Source organism: Primulina huaijiensis, chromosome 3, assembly GCF_012295235.1.
Source record: "Primulina huaijiensis isolate GDHJ02 chromosome 3, ASM1229523v2, whole genome shotgun sequence".
Lineage (NCBI taxonomy): Eukaryota > Viridiplantae > Streptophyta > Magnoliopsida > Lamiales > Gesneriaceae > Primulina > Primulina huaijiensis.
The window spans coordinates 25,035,393-25,062,077 of record NC_133308.1 but is presented as its reverse complement, the minus strand read 5'-3'; the positions used below and the strand labels follow the sequence as shown (position 1 = coordinate 25,062,077).

Here is a 26,685-nt window from a genome sequence, read left to right as displayed (position 1 = left end):
TATATATTCGATAATTATAATTTCGTAGACTTGTCCATGTTTAACGCAAACTGTCTTTTCTGGAGATGATGGTGACCAAATGCCACTAATAAAGATCCAAAGCCACCAATTAACATCAACTGGTTTTAGTAATAACGACTTCGATTCTTAAATTAATTTTTTGGGAAAAAAATATAATTTATATTTGTCTTTTACGATTTTTTTGTCGTTATAAAATATTAGTTTTTGTCCATTATCTTTATTTGATTGATATTTTTTTACAATTTTTTCATTTTTCGATATAATCTTGATGTAACATCGACATGACACTTAAATTTCACAACATTGATCAAATAGAAAAATGACTATAATTTCGAAAATTTTAAAACTATATTATTAAGACTGAAATTTGACAACATATAAGATAAAAAAATACAATAACAAACATACATAACAAAAATTGTAAATTTTCCTTGTTTTTTTTTTAAAGAGTACATATTTGGATGGTAAAAAATAGATGATTTAGGAGTTTTTTCAAATTCATATTTTCGATTTAAGTCTTGTATCTCATAATGCAAGAATTGAAGAACACGAAATGGGATAAATTTGGACAATCACAAAGGAACAACTTAAACTAAATTTTGTGATTAATCTTTAGTCACCAAACAAATCATTCTCTCGACTAATATATGAAATGGAATTTAGTGGATTTGATAATGGATTTGTGTATGTTATTTAATTTTACGGTAAAAGATCAATAAATCTTTTATAAAATACTTTTATTTGTATTTAGTTTTTGTCCGACCAAAACAATTATGCTTTCCCTTATTCACATAAAAATATTTTTGCACTCTCAGTGTCCATATATGTTTTCTCGAATCAGATTTGATATAAAACATTGAAAATTTTGTACAAATATATGATATTGGAGTAACGAATGTTTCAGATCTGACACTAATATACGATTTTTGAGTAACCAAACAAGTATTGATATTAATGACACATCTTTTCTCGAATAAAAACCGGTACAAAACATTGAAAATATGATATTAATATACGATATTCGAGTACCAAATATTTCATATTTGATATTAATATATGATTTTTGAGTACCCAAACATGTATAACAAGCATTGATATTAATGACACATGTTCTCTTCGGATGAAAGCCAGCACATAACAATCAAAATGTGGTACTGATATATGATATTTTAATATCAATTCTTTTATATCTTATTATAATATATGATATTTGAATATTTAAATAAGTTTAACAAATGTTGATATTAATATAGTTGTTCTAATTTTATACTCAAAATTTTATCTTTTCTATCTGATCTAAAACAGTTAGAATTAAAATATTATATATTAGTATCAGATTTTCAATATTTAATACCGAAGTTCATCCAAAAAATATTTGTTAAGTATAGAATGCATAATAATTTTGTTTGACAGAGACTGAACACAAACTTATGTTTGGATCTAGGGATTCAAAAACAAGTCTCCCTAAATTTTAATATAAAATATACTTTTATGTATAAAAGTTTGAAAAGTTGTGATTATATTAGAGTTTTTTTTTTTTTTTTTCATATCTAGTTTATTTTTTAACTTTTTATTTTATCATGTTTTCTCTTAAAAATAATGGCATGTGAAGGTAGCATTTCTTGAAAAAATCTAGCGCGTTTTAAAAACTCAAGTAGCTTAACATAATGACCATTTTTAAAGTAATATGGTGTAGAGTATTTATTGTATCTCACGTGTGTGGCGGGTACATCTGTTATGTTTTGATGTTAACAAATAATTAAGGTAAAACCGACTTTAGCTAAAATTGATATACACTTGGATATAAAACAGAAATATTTCTTAAGCTAAACTGGTCTAGTCGAACTAAACTGATTCATATTATTAGTTTATTAGTTTTCTTCGTCCAGTTTCAAAGAATCAGCTTGCACCCAAATAAGTTTACATCAGAAGCCCAAACTGATTATTGGATAAAGTTTTTCCGTACAAAATTAATCGAAACAATGTACGACTGTCAGAGAATATTGACATGGACTAAAGACAAGCCAACATATACTTTTTGTTTGAAACAGATCTATTTTAAAACATCTACATATAGAGAAATGATTCAGTTTGGTAAGGTGGCGACTTTAACTGAGAATCAAGAATCCAACTTCCAAATATCCAAACTTAATAATTCAATCAATCGAGCACACTTTACAAAGAATTAGAACTGATCATCAATTATCATTTGATGCAGAGATATAACAGTATTATAAATCATTGTATCTAAGTAACAGTTTGTATATTGTCTATTATCAATTGAGATATTAGGAGTTTAGTTTGGCGGTGTTTAAGTCCAAACTGAACTAGGATTTTGCAAACTACTTATACTATTCAAAGTCTTTTAGTGAATCATTTCCAATGAGAAGAATTGGTGATATAAGAACTTAAGTTCTCTGAACATAAAGAAATAAACTTGCTTATCGACCGAAATAACCGATATTTTTAAAAATATGCGAATTTTAACACACACACACAAAAAAAAAAACAATGGAGAGCTTATAAATAACAAGAAACATTGAACAAAAAATATCAATAACAAATATAAATATTGAAGATAAAATCTTTGGATTAATGAGCTTCATTCTAATATATGAAAAGTTGGGTTTCTTTCTAATGTATTTTAATGTCCATATACAATTTAAATTAATATATATATTAATTCGATGTAATCGAATTTTTCAAATTAAAAACAAAACCGAACCGAATTAACCGATTGTTTAAAATTTCAAAACCGAACTTCCGAATTAAGCCAACCAAATTTCCGAATTAATTCGGTTCGGTCGGTTAATTCGGTTTAACCGAAATTTTGTACACCCCTAGTGAATCATTCTTAAGTGGAAGAAGTGAAGACGTTTTGAGATACATTGATCTTCCAATTATAGTTTCTGAAAAACAATAAATTTTTTTTAAAAATGTTTTTAGAATAAAAAACATGGGTTCAACGAAAATTATAAGATTTTTAAAGAACAGTTGTCAAAACAATAAATTAATTTTAACTATAAAATAATTTTTTAAAACTAGTCTAAACACATTTTCAACATTAATTTTTTTTAATAAAATAATTGTCCACCAATGGATCTACCGCGTAAAACTTAAGCGTGAAGACCAAACTAATCAACGAGGTTCAATGGAATGCTTTTTAAAACAGCGTGTAACGTGTTCAGGACTCCTGTGAATTTTATTTTAAATTTTTTATTTATTTCCAATTAGTTTAATTTGAAAATGTTACTCCTTGGTTTTAAAATATATATTAGCGATCGTACGAAGATAATTATGTTAATAATATGTTACTAATAATTATTTTAAACTAATTTTTTTTAAACCAGAAATCTTAATCAAATTAAAGTTTTAAATATAACCCATTTTTCAAATGCTACTGTATATAAGTTGCTATGAGAAAAAATTGCAACATTCTTTGATGATTTAATGGAAAATTTAGAATCTTTATATATAAAAAGTGTAGTAAATTAATTACAAAATATATTAGATAGGATCGGGCTCGATCACTCAACGTAATTTTGGATTTCATGCAGTGTCAGTCTTAAATGTCAGTTTGGGCTTGTTGCAAGTTTTCTAGAATTTATTATGCACCCTTACCAACTTTGAATTCATAAAATTAAAATTTTTTATTATAAAAAAGTTTAATTTTTTTATAATAAAAAAAATATTAAATTAAAATTTCTAAGGCCTTGCCAGTTTTAAAATTTAAAAATGTTGAAAAAAATGCGTATCAACATTAAAATTAGAAATTAGACTATTTTTTGATAGTATTTCAACTATAATTTAATTCATATAATAATTTTCATTTAATGAAGTATAATTTTATTACCTAAAATTGTAAAAAAAATACGAATTTCCATCTATATGTATGTAGTTTTTTTTTTTAATTATTATTCTGAATAAAATCTCACGGATCCTCATTATATATACTATGACAAAGGGAATTCACCGTTTCATCGTACGTGAAAATATTAACAATGAATAATAATATTTTCCAATTCGAAAATTGATGGTGACGTTTTAACTTCAATTTTTATTGGAATATATTTTAATTTTAATACTTAAATATATCCAGAATACTTAAATTTTTCCACGTAACCTTAAAGGATCGGATAATCTTAACTCGAAACCTCAACCAGGTCATTACATTCAATTTGATAACGAAATGGTGGTCGGTGACGAGCGTCTCTTTCCCAACGACCCCTCTCATAACTTTGAGCAGGTCTCAATGGATTCATGAATTTATATATGTGAGACGGATCGATTCGATCTATATTCGGATAAAAAAATAATATTTTTGACAACATTTTTATGAGTTAGGTGAGATAAAAGATTCGTCTAATCAAATTGATATATGAGACTATCTCATAAGAATTTTAATGTTTAACTTTTTACACATAGGAATGTGTAGTTTTCGCCCTTTTAATGATAAATAGATACAAACTTCCAAGTAAGAGGTTACAAAAAACATCATCTTTAAAATATTTTCATTTTTTGATACATATTTGTTGTGCTTGAATTGTTATATGGTTTAAAAGATTGAAATTGTACTACCATCATTAGCTATAATTTTTTGTAAAACGGAAAACTAATGATTATATAATTGATATTAGAGTCAAGGACATATGTTCATTATTGTTATCATTATTATTATTGTTATTGTTATTAAAACAAGAAAGGGCACCATTACACCTATAAATAGAAGTATGTATCTTGTGACTCACATATTTATATCCGTGAGACGGGTTTACTCAATTCATATTTGAAGTCAAAAGTAATATATTTGACATAAAAATAATATTTGTTATATGTCTGGTCGGGTAAGAGATCTGTCTCATAAAATTGACACGTGAAACGATTTCGTAAAAATTTTTGTGTACAGGTAATGTGGTGCTCAACCACCAAAAGCATATATTTTTAGAAAAATATAAATGACATTTGAGACTTAACTTTCCTTCCAAATTCCACCTAAAATTGACAATTAAAACACAAAGCTAGATTGTACCCCAAAAAAAACACACACACACACAATTGTAGATTGTACCAAACATTATTTTTATTATACCTAACCCCAATCAAAGAAACCTCTTTTTCAACAACCAAATATTTAGTTTACATGTTAGATGCTATATTAGATTGAAACTATTTATGTGTGGAAAATATAAGCCTTCACATTTCAAACACAAAACTTTCATCAACTGAGTTTTTACAAGCATATACATAATTAAAACATATAAAAGAAGGAATATTGCAATAAGCATTGACTGAACAAGCTAGCAGTGAGCTTGGCCAGTCGGTTTGAATATACTCCAAGCATGCATGTGGCAGCACAGGAATTCTAGGCCGAATACTTTTATAATCCATCTAAGTTCTCAAGTACTTACATACATGTTAGGTAGCAATCTCCTTGAGCCTTGTACAAAGAAGTTTAGAAATATTAAACTGAATATATAGGCTAGAATTATCCGACCATATGTATTTTCACGGATATTAATACATTGCATCACATGAAAAAAAAACATTTTTATTTTTTTAACTTTGGATCGATCGATCTACCCTTGGTATACCCCAAAAGAGAGTCGAACTAACCATATAGGCTGGTATGTCTAAAAGCATTCCACAGTTAGGTACCTCCTGCTTGGGTACATGAGGATAGCCAGTTGTCTTAATTTAGGTCTTGGCTGATAGGGTATTTAACTTTTCCACATGCTCCAACTGCCATTACAATACTATTAACCACAAATTAACCAATATGTAATTTGGTTTAATATGTCGGGATTTAATGTAAAATTCGATCGGTTCGATTTTTTTTTTCCTAAAGAAAAAAAGGACGAACCCAACATAATTTGGTAACCGAAAAGACGGCAATGCTCACAATGCGCTGATGTAGCGTGCATTTAATTGTATACACTATAAGTTGAAACATTAATTACAAATTTTAGACTATGGCATAGAAAAAATACTTTATTCACTAGAGTAGTTCTTATTTAAGAAAAGGGCACATAATAAACCTACAACTTAAAGTTTTTAGAGTATTTTGGTAAATAAAAATAAAGTAGTTCTAATATTAAATAAAAAAAATAAAAATATATATTTTCTTTTTGAATTTTTAAGAAAAGAATCCCAAAATATGTCTTTTAAAGTATAAAATGCACAAAAATACTAGTTTTGTATAAAAATTTAACAAAGTCAACATTAAATTTTATTTTAAATTTAATATATGTATATTTAACGTGTGCCAAGAAGATGAGCAAACAGTCAAAGTTTGCTACTGCTATTTACTTGCCTACGCTCTTCCCAACAACCACCCACGCACTTTTATCCCTTTCCAATAGTAAATGAATAAATATAAATATCATATTTAAATTATGGAATATTCTTTTCGTCAAAATATAATCATACCATCNATCTCATCCAACGGCTAGGAGTGGTTTTCAACTAACGCATAAGCCACCACTCCATGTCCAATTTGCCTCTATTTATACATACCAGAAGTTGGCCAACACTCTCAGGAAATTCAGCTCAGCTATAATATTTCATAAGCTTTGCGCATTTCCTAATTCTTGCAGCATAATCAGCTAAAAATTTACTGTTTTGAATAAATTTTTATACAAAAAAAATATTTTTTCCGTCAAGGGTTCTAGCTATTCCATCAAATTTCGTAACATAACATCGAGTATGGATTGTGTTGATCCCTTGAATTGGAATGCGGCGGCGGAGTCGCTCAAAGGGAACCATCATGATGAAGTGAAGCGCATGGTAGAGGAGTACCGGAGGCCGGCGGTGCGGCTGGGGGGCGAGACGCTGACGATATCTCAGGTGGCCGCGGTGGCGGGCAGAGGGACGGGGGTGACGGTGGAGCTTGCGGAGGCGGCGAGGGAGGGGGTGAAGGCCAGCAGTGATTGGGTTGTGGAGAGTATAGAGAAAGGGACAGATAGCTATGGGGTGACCACAGGGTTTGGCGCAACATCGCATAGGAGAACCAGACAAGGTGGTGCTCTACAAATTGAGCTCATTAGGTCAGCACGTAATTATATCATAAATAAGTTATTGTTTATTTATTAAATTTTTTCTTTTATTAAATTATTAATCAAACATAAATTTCTGGTTTACAAAATTGACGTTTTCAACTTTTTTTAAATGCAATTCATTAAACACAAAAACTCAAGGATCAATTTCGTGGGTCGAATCTATTATTTGAGTCATCCATGAAAAAATATTTCTTTTTATGCTAAGAATATTATTTTTTATTGTGAATATCGGTAGAGTTGACCCGTCTCACAGACAAAGATTCGTGAGACCGTCTCACAAATAAAAATTCGTGAGACCGTCTCACAAGAGACCTACTCTTCATTAAAATCCTTATAATGACAACAGTAGCTCTATTAATTAGTGTATTTTCTTTTTCTTTTTCCCAAGTGTTCTTTTTTTTTAAAATAATTATTATAGCGAACGAAAAATTGGTTTCTCAGTGGACAACTCAAGATCACACGTGCCAAGTTAGGTCCATGCATGCATGTTAATTATGTTCCGGCACTTCACGTGTACGAAGATAAAGCACATCAAAATTAAATGGGATCGAGGAATTTGATTTTGTGGAGAAATTTCAATCGAATTTAAACAAATATATTTGAACTAGTTTAATTGAGATTGATGAATTTAAATTTCTTTAAAACAAAATCGTAATCAAAAGTAATTAATTTTTTTTGAGGTCGCGATATTGAAATTCTTGATTTCCAACCAGTCAATCTGAACGCAGAATAATAATTAGGATTGAATTAAAAAAAAAGTAGATATAATAAATATTAAATTTTCTAACATTTTATACATAAATATTTAGAAAATATTTTTGTATAAAAGTTAATCAAGAACATGAAGAAAAGCATTTTTTTTTCCTATAATATGAATTTAATTTCAACTGAATCGAGTGATTATTATCACCACATTATGTAGAAAGAATAATTTTATTTTTGTTAAAATGTAAATGTATCGACATATAATTGCTTTGAGAATATTATATATTCAGGGAAAATCTCAAATAAATCCCATAAACTTATCTAATTCATTGGGACTGCTCGAGGAGGTGGATCTGGTATATAATTGATAATCTGTAACAATAATATATTATCTCGATCTTTGCCTTTCTCTGTGGCTCACCCCGTGAACGGATCCTTTTGGGGTTTTCTCTTTCACGGGTTTTCTCATACGCCATCAGTCACAGAATAACGTCACTTATATAATATTTCAAAACTTAAAAGTGGTTTTTTTTGCTCTCCCAATACCGAAATATCCCATATCTGAAAGTGATTTCTTTCTCTCCCAACACTCGAGCATATGATCTCTACACTTAAGTACCTAGATTTCCATTTCATATATGCATGTATATACTGAACTTTTAATATAAAATATACTTTTCTGTACAATGAACTTTCATATAAAATATAATTAAACTAAAGTGTTTTTTTCCTTCGGTTTTTAATTTTGTGTTTAAATATTTATTTGTTATCCACTTATCCAATTTCTCATACATACATACATGTACATAATTTGAAAATTTGAATTTTCCCTAAATTTATATAAAAAATTTGTTTTTTCACTCAATTTAATTAATTCTGGAGTCTGTATTAATTAAATCATTTTAAAGGTAATTTTGATTAAAAGCTGGTGATTAATTATAAGATACAAAAAATGATTGTGTTTTGATCAATTAATGTATTATTGAAGTGTAATATTCATTTTGGTTGATGATGTGAACTATATATGACCATATGACATCTCACTTTGCCAAAAATGGATTTGACTTGCACTCATCTCATACAAATAAAAATACTTGTGNGATTTGTTTAGTTGGACTTACGAATTTGCATTTTGTGGGATATATTTTCCAAACACACCAATATTATAAATATCAAACCAAACAAAAATTTTCTTCTAAAATATATTTCTTTAATCTGCTCAAAATTTGTGTGATTTTTTCTGCTTCAGGTTCCTCAATGCTGGAATCTTTGGCGATGACACTGAATCAGGCCACACACTGCCTCACTCAGCAACAAGAGCCTCAATGCTTGTAAGAATCAACACTTTACTTCAAGGCTACTCAGGCATAAGATTTGAGGTTTTAGAAGCCATTGCCAAATTGCTTAACAGCAACATAACCCCATGCTTGCCCCTTCGAGGCACTATCACGGCCTCCGGTGACCTAGTGCCATTGTCGTACATTGCCGGACTTCTACTGGGGCGTCCCAATGCCAAGGCTGTTGGGCCGAACGGGAAAGTCCTTGACCCCGCCCAAGCGTTCGCCCTTGCGGGTATTGACACTGGCTTCTTCGAGTTGCAACCGAAAGAAGGCCTTGCATTAGTGAATGGAACTGCAGTGGGTTCGGGCTTGGCGTCCGTAGTCCTTTTCGAGGCCAATATACTTGCTGTTTTATCCGAGGTTCTGTCTGCTGTTTTTGCTGAAGTCATGCAGGGAAAGCCGGAATTTGTGGATCATTTGATACATAAACTAAAGCATCATCCAGGTCAGATTGAGGCCGCTGCTATAATGGAACATATTCTTGAGGGGAGTTCATATGTCAAACAATCACAAAAGTATCATGAAATGGACCCTCTGCAGAAGCCGAAACAGGACAGGTACGCCCTTCGAACATCCCCGCAATGGCTAGGACCGCAGATTGAAGTCATTCGGGCAGCAACAAAGTCCATTGAAAGAGAGATCAATTCCGTGAATGACAATCCATTGATTGATGTATCAAGAAACAAGGCCCTTCATGGAGGAAATTTCCAGGGTACACCTATAGGAGTGTCTATGGATAATGCTCGTTTAGCAGTTGCCTCAATTGGGAAGCTCATGTTTGCACAATTCTCCGAGCTTGTGAATGACTTTTACAACAACGGGTTGACATCGAATCTATCAGGCGGACGTGCCCCAAGCCTGGATTATGGATTCAAAGGCGCTGAGATCGCCATGGCCGCTTACTGTTCCGAGCTGCAGTTCCTTGCCAATCCAGTTACTAACCATGTCCAAAGTGCTGAGCAACATAACCAAGATGTTAACTCTTTGGGGCTGATTTCTTCGAGAAAAACAGCCGAAGCTGTTGACATATTGAAGCTCATGTCTTCAACTTTCTTGGTGGCATTGTGCCAGGCCATTGATCTGAGGCATTTGGAGGAGAACCTGAAAGCTGGAGTAAAAAATGCTGTCAGCCAAGTGGCTAGAAAAGTCCTGATAGCAAGCCAAAATGGTGAAATCCATCCATCAAGATTTTGTGAGAAAGATTTGCTAAAAGTTGTCGACAGCGAGCATGCCTTTACCTATATCGATGATCCATGCAGTGCTAACTATCCATTGATGCAAAAACTAAGGCAGGTACTAGTCCATCACGCTTTGGCGAATGGCGAAAATGAGAAGCAGCTTAGCACATCTGTTTTCCATAAAATCATTGCATTTGAGGAAGAACTGAACGCGCTTTTGCCCGACGAAGTCGAAAGGTCTCGACTCAACTTGGAAAGCGGAAAACCAAACATTGGTAATAGGATCAAAGAGTGCAGGTCGTATCCATTGTACAAGTTTGTGAGGGAAGACTTGGGGACTACTTTCTTGACCGGCGAAAAGGCTCGGTCGCCCGGCGAAGACTTTGATAAGGTATTTTCAGCCATTTGTGAAGGGAAACTGATTGATCCTTTGTTGGATTGTTTGAAGGGATGGGATAGTGCTCCTTCCAATTTGATCTTGTAAACATATATATGATAACTAAACTTATTGTGCATGTATGGATTTTAGAAATTAATAAATATTTCCTCTTTTTTATTTTTATGTTTAATTTAAATTAGAAATCTGTTTCACCCATTCTTTTGTCAAATCTTATTCTTCTTTCTTTCTTTCTTTTTTCTTTTTATTTATTGATTAATACAATGAATTTTTCAAATCTAAATTGGATAAACTAATACTATTTTTTTTTTGAACTCATGTAATCCTTACAATATACGGTTCAATTTTTTTGTCGTAAATTGAAACTAAACTTGAACTACAAAAAATTATCAAACAATATATTTTCTTAAAATTTTAGCTTAAAATTGATTTTTATTTGGATTTCATCTCTGTTTATTTATGACATCTAAAAATTATGGGACAAATATATTGTGAGAATGTCTCACGTGTTTATATGTGTGAGACGAGTCGATATGATCTATATCTAGAATGAAAATTAATACTTTTGACATTAAAAGTAATAATTTTTTATGAGAAAAATCAGATTGGATATATGTCTCACATAATTGACCTGTTAAACAGTTTTATAAAAGTTTTTGTAAAACTATGAAGCTAACTATTATAAAAGACCTGTTGGATCGGTTTTTTTTTTTTATTATTAAAAAAATAAAGTGTCGGCTTTTAAATTTGTAAAGTCCATAAGAATTCATGGCCAATCCCATATTTTAATGAGGCTGTAATTAAGCCCATATTAATCCTGTCCAACTTATCAACCCAATCTTTATCTAATCGGGCGATCTGTGCTGCCTGAACCCAACTCAAAGGATAGCCCAAGTTGAACTTTAAAAGAAAGATTTAAAAGGGATAAGCTAATAAGCCCAAAACTTAACTGTGTATAAGTTGTCAAAATAAATTATTCAATTTTTTTGTTAAAAAAAATGGGATCAACTCACCTTTTCATATGTATATAAAAATAATAAAATTACTATGTAATTATTTTAATTATAGTTATAAAAATTGATTATAATTTTAATTATTTTTATGCAAATCGTTTACAATCTTACAACTCAAAAACCATTCATCTACTTACTCTCAAACAAAATTGTCAAAAACCGAAAATTTCTACCAAAGACCCCAATAATAAATATTTTATTGTTATATAGTTTTATAAAATTCTATTGAATCATTCTTACATTTTGTCACACGTATGTCAAAGTTACTAATAATAATTATTATGTGTTGTATTACTATGATAGATATGAAATATTATAAAATTAATAAAATTTCAAATAAGATCTATTTTTTAAATAACAAATTAGTTTGACATCTAATATTAAATATTTAAAATTTATAACCTTCGGGAAGTGATCTTCCACCTGTATGAACCACATCGTATTCCGACAAATTCAGTCAAACAAAAAGAAATCCTCCATTTTGCTCTCTCGCCACGTACCTCTTTTCATTCGATTTTCTGCTACGTAAACCTGCTACACTCTTCTTTCTATAATATAATATATGTGTACATATTCGCATCATCTTCTGTCTGAACGAAAATTTCAGTCTTGATCAAGAAACACTGAGTTGTAACCAACATGGCAATGGCTTCTAGCCCCAATCCCCTCCTCTTTCCCACAAAGTCGACCAAACAAAACACCAGAACCCAACGATTTTCATGCAAAAGCACTCTCCTCCACAACAACAAAACAACCCATCTCTCCACAGACCAAAACTACAAGCTCCTATGGAAGCAGGAGCTCCAAACAGCTTACCCGTCCCATTTCTCAGCTCTGGAGAAAGAGATCGAAGAAGACGACGAGAGATTTCAGGAGCTCGTGGACAGCAGGTGCGTGGACAACTTCAGAATGCTGGTGGTTGATTCTGTGCAGGAGGCGCGATCGGGGCACCCTGGAATGGCGATGGGGATGGCTGAGGTTGGATACTTGCTGTACAGGCACGTGCTGAGGTACAATCCTAAGGATCCCGGGTGGTTTGATCGGGATAGGTTTGTTCTCAGTGCCGGCCATGGCTGTCTGCTTCAGTATGTTTGCCTTCATCTTGCTGGGTTTCAGTCTATTCAGGTTTTTTTCGTTTTCACAGTGTTTCTTGCTTTTTTCTTTCTGGCTGTTTTTTTGTTGATTAGTCAGCATGATTGATATAGTGTTAAGAATACATTGATTCACTGGAAGTTAATATAGAATACAGATAATTTTTAGAAGTATATATTGTGAATGCTACTGAAACAGTTATTAGTGTTATCGCATTCAACGTGATCATAGATACATCAGATTTGGATGAAAAAGTAGTGTTTTTTGGGGGTGGATAGGTAGCAGATAACGTGATTTCGCCGCAATGGGTCGCGTTTTTCCGAGTAAAGTCCATCTTTTATACGTACAGAATAACGTTTTTTTGCCTTTTAGTTACTTTTGCTTCAGTAATAGGTTGATTCAGGGATTTCGGAATTTGATTCTGCTGTGGTTCCACGCTCCTTAAAAGTAGTCATTCTCCTTTATGCTTTCATTTTGGGAAAAATGGTTTGTCTTGATTGTGATTTCGTCTTACAGATATGGACATCGTTTTGTTAATGGGGCTTTGAAATTCAAACAAAACATTTTCGAAATATATGGCTCTTCCCTGCTCTTCCCAATTTTTTGTGTTCCGTGTGTGTGAATTAATGCAATTTGAAGGAGTTTTCTGGCTATTCTATCTGGACTACGATGCTTACACCACGTGTGCAGTAACCTTTTTTAGGATATACCTATTGAACAGTGGTGGCCGGTCCTGTTCTGCGTGCCCTTTCTTTTCATTATAGTCGCCTTCCATTCAATCATGAAAATAATCACGACCATCGAATCAGTGAGTCAAAGAATTTAGTTTAGGATCGAGTGCTTAAATCCATTCAATCATGGAAATAATCACGACCATCGAAGACTGAGCCAAAGAATTCAGTTTAGGATCGAGTGCTTAATTTATTTTGGGCGAGGCGACTCTTATATTTTTTTAACTGAGTGATTCCAGCTAGCTAGGCCTTTATTGTGGAGTTTGGAAATGCACGTTTCTCCTACGTTTATTAATTTGATTTTCGGTGCTTTTCGAATTTATGTATTACCGAGAGGAGTTGCAAAAGGATATATAGTCTATTGAGTTGAGGTTCACCTTGATTAAAAAATTGGACTGTCTTATTGGCAACAACTATTGGACATATTAATGGATTTCATGAATTTTCGGATATTAACATTGTTATATAGGTCTTATTGGGCACGTATTTCTTTCTTGAAATGACTGCAACCTGAGGCAGAGTGATAATGTTTTTCAGGTTACTTTTTCATCAACTTGTTTAGTTGAATATCTATTTGTTCGTTCTTTAAATTGTCCAGATTGAGGACCTCAAACGGTTGTGTAAACTTGGAAGTAATACACCCGGCCATCCAGAGAATGTAGTGACAGATGGAATTGAAGTTACCACAGGTACAGATCTAAGATGACCTAATTACCCAAAATTTTCAGGCCTTGGGGTGGGTATTGATGTCGTGTACCAAGTACAATAATTAGAGTATTCTGGAAAAGACTCAATTGTTGGATTAAAATATGGTGCTTGAGTTATTGCTAAAACATCTATCTAGAATCATGTAAAAGTTTCTTCTTTTTTCTACAAGAATGGTAATGTTCAAGAACTCGATTTTTGACCTTGATAGTATCGAAAGTAATAGTGAAAGTGAAGATCTGATCGCAAAAGGTAGGTTCGAAAACATTAGCTGTTGGAGGGGACATAACGATTGTAACTACAATTACAAAGAACATTTCTTCGGCCATCTGAGGATTGGCCCTTGAGTAAAAAGGCAGAAGAGAATCTGTCTGCAAGAACCATCGGTCGAGCAGAGATGAAAGTTGAGCTTAGTGATTTAATGGTGCTGAGGGACTTTTTTTTTTGTTGACAAGTGTTTTTTAATAGAATTATATCAAGTTAAGTACAAAACTCTGGTTAATTAAAGTGTTTCAATGTTTTTTGTTAAACAACAGGGCCCCTAGGACAAGGAGTAGCAAACGCCGTTGGTCTAGCGCTCGTAGAAGCCCACTTAGCAGCCAGGTTCAACAAACCAGATATTACAATCGTAGACCATCGAACGTAAGCTTAAAAACTAAGACAAAAACTAAATAATTTTGAGTACAAGACATGTAGTATATTGCATTTATTATTACAGGTATTGCATCATGGGTGATGGCTGTGCCATGGAAGGAATTTCACACGAAGCAGCATCGCTGGCAGCACATTGGCGGCTTAATAAGCTTACATTAATTTATGATGATAATAGTAACACAATTGATGGTTCCACCAACCTCGCATTTTCTGAGGATATATCGTTACGATTTAAGGCACTGGGTTGGAATACAATAATCATAGATGATACACGTGGAAACATGAAATCCCTTAAAAACGCTCTGTTGGAAGCTTACAAGGAAAACCAAAGGCCAACTTTTATACAGGTATGTCGTCAACTGGAAATTTTGAGTATATATAAGAGTTCTTATCTTCGTCTTGAATCGACCATGGTTTCTTTTCTTTCCTATTTTTGTTTGATTTTACGGTTCCGACGGATAAACAAATGAATTTAGGTGAAGACGCGCATTGGAAAATTGTCGAAAAAGGAAGGAACTTCAAAAGCACACCATGGTGTATTTGATGAAGAAGATGAGAAACAGATGAAGCAGAAGATTAAGTGGGAGGATCGAGACCGGTTCCATGTGATTCCTATGACCTATAGGTATAAATTACTGCGCCTAGTGTTACTCATGATGTATAAACTAAGATAATATGAACCCATCTGATCTTGACCGAAGAAGCAGGGTATGCGATAAATGTAAAATTGATATGATGATGTCGATTGTTTGAAACTGTGTGTATGCCTTTGAAGGGAAATGCAATCCCAAGGCGATTATGGAGAAGTATTGGAAAAGGAGTGGCATTCTAAATTGAGTTGTTACAAAAGCAAATACCCAGAAGGAGCAGCAGAGTTCCAGGTTCTTCTAAATGGAGGATTGGTGCCGGGTTGGGAAAATTCGTTGCCGGTATGAATGCTTGGATCCAAGATTGTGTCATGCTGAACGAAAAAATAAGTTTTGAAATTATGTTGTCCTTTGCGATCAATTGAAATTATGTTTTATTTCCTTCAAAACGGTCCCTGAATTGAGTCTTGAATTTGTTCAGACATGGTCTCAATCCGACCCTCTCGATGCAACACGGGGCTACTCCGAGAAGTGCTTAAACCATCTTGCAAAAGTTCTTCCAGGCTTTGTCGGCGGAAGTGCAGATCTTGCTTCCTCTAACAAAGCCTATCTACACGACTACGGTGATTTTCAGCTGCCTGCCTCTCCATGGGGTCGAAACATCAGATATGGTGTGAGGGAACATGCCATGGCCGGAATTTCAAATGGCATCGCATTGCATGGTAGCGGTCTGATTCCATTTGCGGCAACCTTCCTTGTCTTCTCTGATTACATGAAGAACTCGATCAGGCTATCTGCCCTAAGTCAAGCCGGAGTCATCTATGTAATGACTCATGACTCAATTGGTTTGGGAGAAGATGGGCCAACACACCAGCCGGTTGAGCAGCTCGCTGGCTTACGAGCTATTCCACGGCTTCTAGTTTTCCGCCCAGCAGATGGGAATGAGACCTCCGGTGCATACAAAGTAGCTGTTGCGAATCGAGACGTGCCAAGTCTCATTGCCTTGTCAAGGCAAAAAGTGGCGGCACATGTGGAAGGAACGGATGTTGATGCAGTAGCAAGGGGTGGTTATATAGTGAGTGACAACTCGGGGCAAGATTTACCGGACATCATATTGATCGGTACGGGATCTGAGTTATGTCTTTGTGAAAGTAGTGCGGATGTTCTGAGGAAAGAAGGGCAGAAGGTGAGAGTCGTTTCGCTAGTGTGTTGGAGGCTCTTCGACAGGCAGCCTGTCGAGTACAAAGAGCACATCTTGCCACGTAGCGTAACTAAGCGCCTTAGTGTCGAGGCTAGCTATCCTCTGGGATGGAGGGAGTATGTTGGACAAGAAGGTGTGATTCTTGGTGTGGAAGAATTTGGTGCCAGTGGAGCTTATTTGGACACTTTTAACAAGTACGGTTTTACAGAAGAGAATATTACCAGGATCGCTCGGGAACTTCTGTCAAAATAATGGCCAAATCTTGGGTTTTCTAGTAATAATATCATCATATCATATACGTTGGATTAGGGAAATTGAAGTGTGTTCAAAATAAATAAATTGCATGGATATATTATTCTTTTTGTCAACCGGAAATAAGGAAAGTGATAATATATACTGAAATAATTGTCATATATATAAATTGGATAATTTGATTTATGGATGCACACTGTGTGTGCTTTTGATTTATAAATAATATTACATGCATGTGGACTCTCGAGATCATTTTCAAGTTCGGATTTGGATTTTCTTGAATTTCATATTACAATAATATTAGGTAAAATATTGATTGAAATCACAGATTTCGAAAAATTTTATTCGAATTTACATGGTCCAGATGCTGCTAAATGTTGGGATATATATAATCACATTTCCACCCATGATTTTCATTGTTTAGGTAATCTCAAATCTTCTCTTGGAATTTTAGCCCCCATATATATATATATATATATATATTAGATGATATTAATTTCAGATTTTCTGACAATCATTCCAAATTAACATTATTTTTCCCCGCAATTTAAAAAAAATCAAGGCGGTATGTAATAAAAGTTTAAGAAATCCGATTTTCCATATAAAACCCTATTATGACAAATTCAATATTTGTCATGATGGTTTACTACATGAAACAAAGTTAATTCAATACATAAACAAATCAATCAATCCTCATCGTTGTGGTATATACAACATGATCAAACTCGCTTTACTATCGCTCATCCTTTACGCGAATCTTGTCCAAACGACGACGACACTGGAAAAGCCGGCGACATGTTCTTCATCGCATATGGTCACGGTTCATGTCGTCAGTCATCTTCCTCCGAATTCTGAAAAGCTACTCGTTCATTGTGCCTCCTCGGACGACGATCTGGGAAACATTGCATTGTATCCTAACAAGGAATTTCACTTCAGTTTCTGCGTGATACCATTTTCTACTTTGTTTTCTTGCGATCTCCAGTGGGGATTGTATTACAAGTCGTTCGAGGTTTTTAATTCGGAACAGCCCGGCGGTCCGTGTAGTCAGGGGAAGTGCATTTGGTCAGCGGAGAACAATGGTATTGCTTTAGCAGGAAACCTAGTTTATCATTGGGATAAGTATTGATTGTACATTTTGATTATCTTTGTATTTCTTGTTAAATACATAAATAAAATTTAATAATAATTTGGTGATTTGATGTTGATTCTCCTACAAATTCATTTTTCTCGTGTAATATCATTGTCCCCACGTGAGAAAAATAAAAGTTTAATTCTTTATTTTAATTAATTTAAAAACCTTTCACAAGATTTTTTTTTCAGGGATACTAGTATAGATTATTGGCAAAAACTTGTGTGAGACGGTCTCACGGGTCGTATTTGCGAGACGGATCTCTTATTTGGGTCATCCATGAAAAATTATTACTTTTTATGCTAAGAGTATTACTTTTTATTGTGAATATGAGTAGGGTTGACCCGTCTCACAGATTAAGATCCGTGAGACGGTCTCACATAAGACCCACTCTAGATTATTTATGTTTTGGTCAAATATACCCGATTTTGGTTTTGGTTTTTCTCAAATTTCCTATGACAATTATATTAGGTAAAATATAGTTTTGGTAACATGGTTTTGAGAATTTTATTCGAAATAATATAGTCGAAATGTTGGGAGAGTCATGATTTGTGAGCAAGTCAAACTTGTATTTCCACCGTCGATGATTTTCATTGATTAGGTAAATATCAAATCTTCTCTTGGAAGCAAATTTTCCACATCAAGCCATATTATGACAATGCAATATTTGTCATGATTTATTATATGTTTCATGTTCCTACTTATTTATTCGAGGGATGTGCAAAGATTAAAAACAACCATCGAATCAAAATTTATCATTTTCGGATCAATAAGCGGTTGAGGTACATATATACCGTGATCAAACTAGCTTTCCCATCGCTCATCCTTTATACAAATCTTGTCCAAACAACGACATTGGAAACACAAATATGCTGTTGTTGGGATTTGCATGTTTATGTTATGGAAAAACAGAATGTGTCCGTAGACAATTCTTATTCGAGCATACATTTGATGAGAAATGATAGACTTCGCGTCTTTGTCTCACATGTGCATATCACATATATATATATATACTAGAAATAATGCACGTGCAACGCACGTGAGAAACATATGTTGAAGTAATTAGAATTTGAAATAAAATTAGTTAACTCGACAAAAGATAATGATAATAGTATTGTAAATTTTGAAAATTCGTGTTAATTAGCATATGTAACTAATTTGGAAAAAAAACATATTTTTTAAATTTTAAAAAAAGATTTGACTACTAAAATTTGCTCATATCTTTTTTATCATATTGTTTTTTTTTGTCATATTCTTTCAATAATGCATATATTTTATTACAATATTCAATTATTACAATCTTTTTTGACAATCATTGATATGAAATTTTTGTTTACAATATTGTTTGATTAGTATTCTCTTTCATGTAAATTGACAACAATTTTTACTGAATGCTATTACTTTCCTAGTCACCTTTAATTTATTACACTTATACTTGATAACATATAAACTACACATTATTATTAAGGGTGAGCAAAACTTCGGTTAAACTGAATTAACTGGCCGAACCGAGTCAATCCGAAAATTCGGTTCGGTTTTTATCGGTTATGAAAATTAATTCGATGGGTTTGGTTATTGCTAAATATTTCGGTTCGGTCAGGTTATGACTAATTACCAACCGAATGTTCACCCCTAATTATTATAACAATCTATCATCACATAAAAAGTATTGATGGATTGATATAAAAAAATATTGATTAAATGTTGTGATTTATATGTAATTTATAATAATAATAATTTTGAAAATAAATCATCTTTTTACCGACTCTTATGACACTTATTTTAATATTTCATATTAACTTATAAGTATAATTAGCACAATCAAATTACTAATGTCGTATTGGTATTATCTCCAGAAAAATAATATATTTAATTTTTCTAATTGTTTAAATATCTTAACAGGATCATTTGTGTACCCTTATCTTGAGAAAAATTCATTGCATTTATATCTAGAAAAATATTTTTATTTTTTTTCTTGTCTATATATTTTGTTATATATGAACATATATTCTACTTCATTGTCTTAATTGTCATATATCTTTACTATATAATTTGTGTACATTGAAGATGAATAAATTCATTTTGTAGTTTTTTTATTACCTAGACTTATGTTGATATATTAATATGTAATATACATAGATATAAGAATTTTCAAATTCAATTTATTCACAATGATTTTTCATAACAAAAGGGAACTCAAAATAATAAAAATTAAGATTTATAATTATTTTAAATATGATATAAAAATAATATGGAGAAATTTTTATTGACATTTTAGTTGCAAAATATAGTGATAAATGCATGTATGTGCACTATTTCATTGTGGCAATTATAACTTTATTTAAATATCTTATTTTTCACTCAAGGATCAAAATTTTTTTATTTCTTATTTTGATTATCGACAAATCCAATATTTCATTTAAATATTTTTGTTAATAATATTTACATGAGTTTTATTGTTTATTTATCTAATTTGAAAGGGATAAATTATAATTCAATATATAATAATATTTGAAAACTGTAGAATGGTTCTAAATTTAAAAATCGAGTAACATGTAAGGGATCAATTCAAAACGAAAAGTTGATGCAACATGTTTCTTCTAGCTTTACAATCGAATAATGTAGGATCGAGCGTTTGTCGTTTTACCAAAAGCTATAAATGATGGTAACTATGCAAGTCAAATCTTTAAATCATACAACAACTCAAGCGCCTACCCATCTTGGACAATTATTGTACCAGACAATCTATCTCCTAATAGTTGCACCAATTGCAATCAATAAAAATCAAAACATATAGATTATGTAACAGCGCAAATCAAACATTTTAAATAGTACAACAACCCAAACACAACATTTCAATCAATCTACCCAACATGATCAATTATTGTACCCAACAAATTAGTTTATGCAAATAACATTTTACTATATCATATGAATTTATAAGACATTTGAGTAGAATATATACTTGATATTCTACATAAGTAGTAGATAAAAAAAACATTTTTCATCAATTTGAAAATTTAAAATTTAAAACAAAAGAAAAATCAGAATATATAGCATGTTGACAAAATCCCGAAACTCAAATTGAAAGTTGAATTAATACATTCATATTCATCATTAAATTCTACTATTTAATTTTAATAGATTTAACATGTTTATACACTAAAAATATTGAAAGAATTGTTTATACAATTTAATAAAAAAAAGTCAAAGAACATCATTTTCTGATTCCGAATAACGATCACATTATTATCGAACGTAGGATGTTAAAAACATTTTCGAACGTAGGATGTTAAATTTAAAATTGGCATTAGATAATTATAGTATTGATTCTAACATTCTTTTTTTTTATTCTTCTCAATACATTACTTTTTCTATCTTCAAATATATTAATCTATTTATTATTGTAAAAGTATAATAATTATTTGGTTAATTGATCACATTTAAGATTAGAGGTTTGGAAAAAAATGCTTACAAATCTTTGAAGACCAATAGATGATGAAATTAAATTTGAAATCAAGAGAAAAATTAAGAAAATGTAGAACACTACAGTGCATGAACTTTCGCTTTGTACAGTGACAAAACATAAGGTGAGATCAAGTGAGATATTTATATATATAATAGATATAAGTCTCATTCAATTTAACCCATTATAATATTGAAAGAATTGTTTATACAATTTAATAAAAAAAAATTCAAAGTACATCATTTTCTAATTCCGAATAACGATCATATTATTATTATGTTACAATGATAAATAAATTATTATTTTAGTTTATCATCATAGTCTTTACCTTAATAAACACATTTTCGAACGTAGGATGTTAAATTTAAAATTGACATTATATAATTATAGTATTAATTCTAACATTCTTTTTTTATTCTTCTCAATACATTACTTTTTCTATCTTCAAATATATTAATCTATTTATTATTGTAAAAGTATAATAATTATTTGGTTAATTGATCACATTTAAGATTAGATGTTTGGAAAAAAATGCTTATAAATCTTTGAAGACCAATAGATGATGAAATTAAATTTGAAATCAAGAGAAAAATTAAGAAAATGTAGAACACTACAGTGCATGAACTTTTGCTTTGTACAGTGACAAAACATAAGGTGAGATCAAGTGAGATACTTATATATATATGTCTCATTCAACTTAACCCATTATAATATTTTTATTAACTCGCTTTATCCTTCGTTTTTACTTCAACTAACTTTGCAGTGTGACTCATTCAAGCATTAATATTTTATTTTTTTAGTACATAGTGGCCTCCACTCTCACCGAATTCAATCTTTAGAAATCGGTATTAGTAGTTTATAGGTAATAGACAATTATTTAGTTTTTATTTTCTGTCTTTTGATTAATTGTGTAATTTTTTATGTTCTACCTAATTCATTTTTAGAATTTTTATTAAATTTTTATACTCACGATTAGAAGTGTTGCACGCTTGCAATATAAAATTAATATATTTTAAAATGTTAAAATTGAAGTGTCGAATAAATGTATTAAATCATTATTTGAGAACTTTTAGAAAAACAATATACATCATAATTCAGATTTAAAGATTAACATACAAATAAAGAATTGCGATGAATATCTTATAAAATAAATGGTGTTAGCCCAAACAGATTAAATATGATTATTGTAAATAAATTTTTCTTAATTAATTAGAAAATGTTCAGCAAATGCGCTGAATTAATTAGAATGTTTTCAATATAGTATGTTGATAAATGTTTTTTCATATGAGTTAGTGATTGAGTCCTTATGAACATTTAAAAAAATGTGTCTTTAGTTATATTAACAGTGTCTTATAATTTAAAATATTAAATGAAACAAATTATCAAGATAAAAAATTAATTAGGAAATTCAAGAATATGTGATTACTTAATTAGTTTAATTGACACGCTCTTTAGTTTGCTGATTTAATAGATGATAAATCTACAATCACTGAGTTTTACAAGAATTCTTGTAGAATAAAATACAATTATAATAAATTACTTGATTGTATATGTAATAAAATTTTGTATATTTCATATATGTTTGACTTATTTCGTTTATAATGTTGAATTTTTATATATTATGGTATAAGATTTGTGATACATCTTAACATCAATAAATTTACTAAAACTTTATATATTAATTTTCGCTACCATATAATTCTGGTTTCGCCCCAGATTTTAATTTTTGTATTCGTTTGTTTGAATTTATTATTCCTCATTTTACCAAGACTCATAATATGTCAAACATGAAAGTGAATATTAATTTAAAGAGATGATAATATTTATATATTGTAATAAATATATTTACCCATCACGATAATGATAAAACTAACTTAAAAATAATATGTTGACGAACATATTGTCAGGAATCCAAAAATACAACTCAAATGTCAACCTTGACACTCAATTTTGAGTGACCGTCAAATTGTCTCAACAACCCAAAATTTTCGGACAAGATAGTAACATCACAATTTTGAAATCAAAATGATATTTTCTATTCTATATCAAGAATTCATGATCGAAAATCGATAATATTATATATATAAATATTTAATATAAACTCATGCAAGCTCATTTAGGCTCATCTTTAAATGAGTCGACAAAATTTCAACCCAACTCACTCAGACTGTTTGGCGGTGCAGGCCAAACGGACAGACCCAACCCACATTGACGGCTCAAATCACAACGATCTTTTACCGTGTTTTATTTAAATAATTTATAAATATAAACCGCAAAAAAATTTTGGTTGCAAAAAATTTTAATTTAAACACATAAATTCTAGCAAACTGTCACATGAGGACATGAAAAAAAATTAATAAGATACCAAAGAAAATTCACAATTCGATAATGAGTTATTTCTAAACTTTAATTAATTAAATTAATTTACATAATGAAAAGATAAATAAAAAATCTAAATCATTGAATTAAAAACAACATATTATAATGTGCGTAGACATAAAAAAAACAAAATACTAATTTACATAATGAAAAGATATCATTAAATAAAAATAACATATTATAATGTGGGTAGACATAAAAAATTAAATACTAATAATCACACATATTTAAAATATAAATAAAGAGAAAGAAAAGACACATTTAAAGTAAGCAATTAATGTAAAGTAAACAATGAATAAGGAGATAAATGTAAATTCACATATAAAATCACATATTTATATATTTTAATTAATTAAATCAATTTACATGGAGATTGAAGTGACATATTTATAATAAATTCATAATTAATAAGGGTGTCAAAATAAATTCACAATTGAAATGACATAAATTCATAATTAATAAGGGTGTCAAAGTAAATTCACAATTAAAGTGACATATTTATATATATATAATAGAAATAGATATAATACTAGAAGATGTGCACGTGCGTTGCACGTGTGGAACATAAAAAGATGATATGAACAGAACAGATATCAATTTACTTTCACTATCTTTTATTTTTCAACAATAAATTCAATCTATGATACCTAGATAAAGTTNATATATATATAATAGAAATAGATATAATACTAGAAGATGTGCACGTGCGTTGCACGTGTGGAACATAAAAAGATGATATGAACAGAACAGATATCAATTTACTTTCACTATCTTTTATTTTTCAACAATAAATTCAATCTATGATACCTAGATAAAGTTCAAATTTTATTTTTTTCTGAGTTCTTGGATACTAATATAATTGAATTGTTTTAAGTTATATATATATAAGTATGTATTGTCGTAATATTCTGTCTTAACATAAAAATATTTATTAATATGATTCATAATCAGAAATATATTTTGAATATCACTGTGACACCTATTTTAATATCACAACCTTAAATTTGTAAAAAAAAATAATAATTAGACTATGAGTATTCAAAGTAAAAACAAAAACAAAAACAAATTTATCAAAAAATTTTTTTACAGCAACCATAATTTCTAAATTTCTCATAATATATTTTGAAGTTATAAAATTATATGCATAAATCACGTCCTTGAAAAAATAGCTACAAGTTCTACAAGTATTTATTGGTGGAAACTTGACAGGACATAAAACCTGAATATAATTGTACTATTTTAAAAAACTTTTATTTTTCAAGAAAAAAATATTCAAAAAAAAACATAAGAAAATTTTAAAAATTTTATAAATCATTTTAAGTAACCGTAAATGTAAGAACAGTTTGTTTCACCTAAAATGATTTGAATTCATTCTTATTCCTCATTTTTCTATCACTTTGATGTATATAATAGTAATTATTATACATAAAATCAGTTTAAACTCATTTTGCTTTTTTTGAAGTGTTCTCTTATAGTATCAAACAATTACTTATGTTTGTCACACACAGGGTTTTGCTGTTTGGCCTATTGACACTCGCGTCAGTGCAATCCTCATTATGTTCATCATTAGTTTAGTGTAGAGCTTTGCACGGTAGATCACAATTGTAAGAAATAAAAGTCTTGTTTTGGTTAACAAATATAACTTTTAACATAAAGATCAAGAAATGTTTAAACTAAAAAATTAATATTTTACTATCATTCAATTTTGTTGGGTTAAGCATGCATTATGGGTGAACTCCTGGGAAGTTCTCGTGCGTCAAGCTGCTGACTCGTGAAACAGTCTCATAAGAGTTTTTGGGCTAATTTTTATTTTTAAATTGAGTAAATTAACATATATTAATAACGTAAATAATACACGACTAATAAATTTGAAAACTCTAATATAATTGTGTGAATTTACATATATGTCCTTATTTTCGTTAAATAATATTAATAAACGCATGTCTTTTTTCTATTCGTTTTCATATATTAATTGGGAAAAACTAACAATAAAACATGTGTTTATTATTATTATTATTATTTTAAATTTCATTATAGATATAGTTTTTTTTTAAAAAAATGCAGTGTAAATTTCATTTCGAAAAACAAAGGCTAAATTTAAATTTCATTCCAAAAAATTTTGGTTAAATTTTATTTTTCTTCAATTTATTTTACAAGTCATTAATAGGAGTATGTCTCTTGTGAGATGGTTTTACAAATCTTTATCTGTGAGACGGGTCAACCCTACCGATATTCACAATAAAAATTAATAATCTTAGCATAAAAGTAATATTTTGTCNAGATTTCATCAATAAATTAATATAGAAAAAACAAAACAAAAGGACCTATAAAAATTAATATTATTTAATGATCATAAGGGCATATGCTATATTTCATTTTTTTTAAATTTATTTTAGAATATTAATTAATAAATGAAAAAACAAACAAACAAAGAGATATTTATTAATTATTTTTATTATTTACATTATTCATGAATGTTAATTTACTCAAATTAAAAATAAAATTGGCACATAAACTCTTATGATTTAATACATGGAAAAACAAACAAACAAAGAGATATTTATTAATTATTTTTATTATTTACATTATTAATGAATTTAATGATATGTTATTTTTCTTTAATTTTAGATTCCATTAATGAATTATTTTTATTATTTACATTATTAATGAATTTAATGATATGTTATTTTTCTTTAATTTTAGATTCCATCAATAAATTAATATAGAAAAAACAAAACAAAAAGACCTATAATAATGAATATTATTTAATGATCATAAGG

General features: G+C 30.2%; 2 protein-coding genes across 2 annotated transcripts; both read left to right on the top strand.

Moving 5' to 3' along the window:
• The first annotated feature begins 6,561 nt into the window (after positions 1-6,561).
• On the top strand, positions 6,562-10,855 carry LOC140974012 (phenylalanine ammonia-lyase-like). Its single transcript, XM_073437209.1, has 2 exons — positions 6,562-7,064; positions 9,031-10,855. The coding sequence occupies exons 1-2, from the start codon at positions 6,724-6,726 to the stop codon at positions 10,781-10,783; spliced, it is 2,094 nt and encodes a 697-aa protein (XP_073293310.1). The 5' UTR covers positions 6,562-6,723; the 3' UTR covers positions 10,784-10,855.
• Positions 10,856-12,262: 1,407 nt separating this feature from the next.
• LOC140974011 (transketolase, chloroplastic-like) lies at positions 12,263-17,047 on the top strand. The gene is made up of 7 exons (XM_073437208.1): positions 12,263-12,834; positions 14,131-14,221; positions 14,774-14,879; positions 14,956-15,238; positions 15,368-15,516; positions 15,667-15,820; positions 15,960-17,047. The coding sequence occupies exons 1-7, from the start codon at positions 12,349-12,351 to the stop codon at positions 16,929-16,931; spliced, it is 2,241 nt and encodes a 746-aa protein (XP_073293309.1). The 5' UTR covers positions 12,263-12,348; the 3' UTR covers positions 16,932-17,047.
• The last annotated feature ends 9,638 nt before the right edge of the window (positions 17,048-26,685 follow it).

What these genes read in the sequence shown, in the direction of transcription:
- LOC140974011 (XM_073437208.1), top strand. Translation starts at nt 12,349, where the DNA reads ATGGCAATGGCTTCTAGCCCCAATCCCCTCCTCTTTCCCACAAAGTCG. An exon ending in TGGAATTGAAGTTACCACAG is followed by an intron (nt 14,222 to 14,773) that starts GTACAGATCTAA and finishes GTTAAACAACAG; the next exon opens with GGCCCCTAGGACAAGGAGTA. An exon ending in GTTGGGAAAATTCGTTGCCG is followed by an intron (nt 15,821 to 15,959) that starts GTATGAATGCTT and finishes GAATTTGTTCAG; the next exon opens with ACATGGTCTCAATCCGACCC.
- LOC140974012 (XM_073437209.1), top strand. Translation starts at nt 6,724, where the DNA reads ATGGATTGTGTTGATCCCTTGAATTGGAATGCGGCGGCGGAGTCGCTC. An exon ending in CTACAAATTGAGCTCATTAG is followed by an intron (nt 7,065 to 9,030) that starts GTCAGCACGTAA and finishes TTTCTGCTTCAG; the next exon opens with GTTCCTCAATGCTGGAATCT.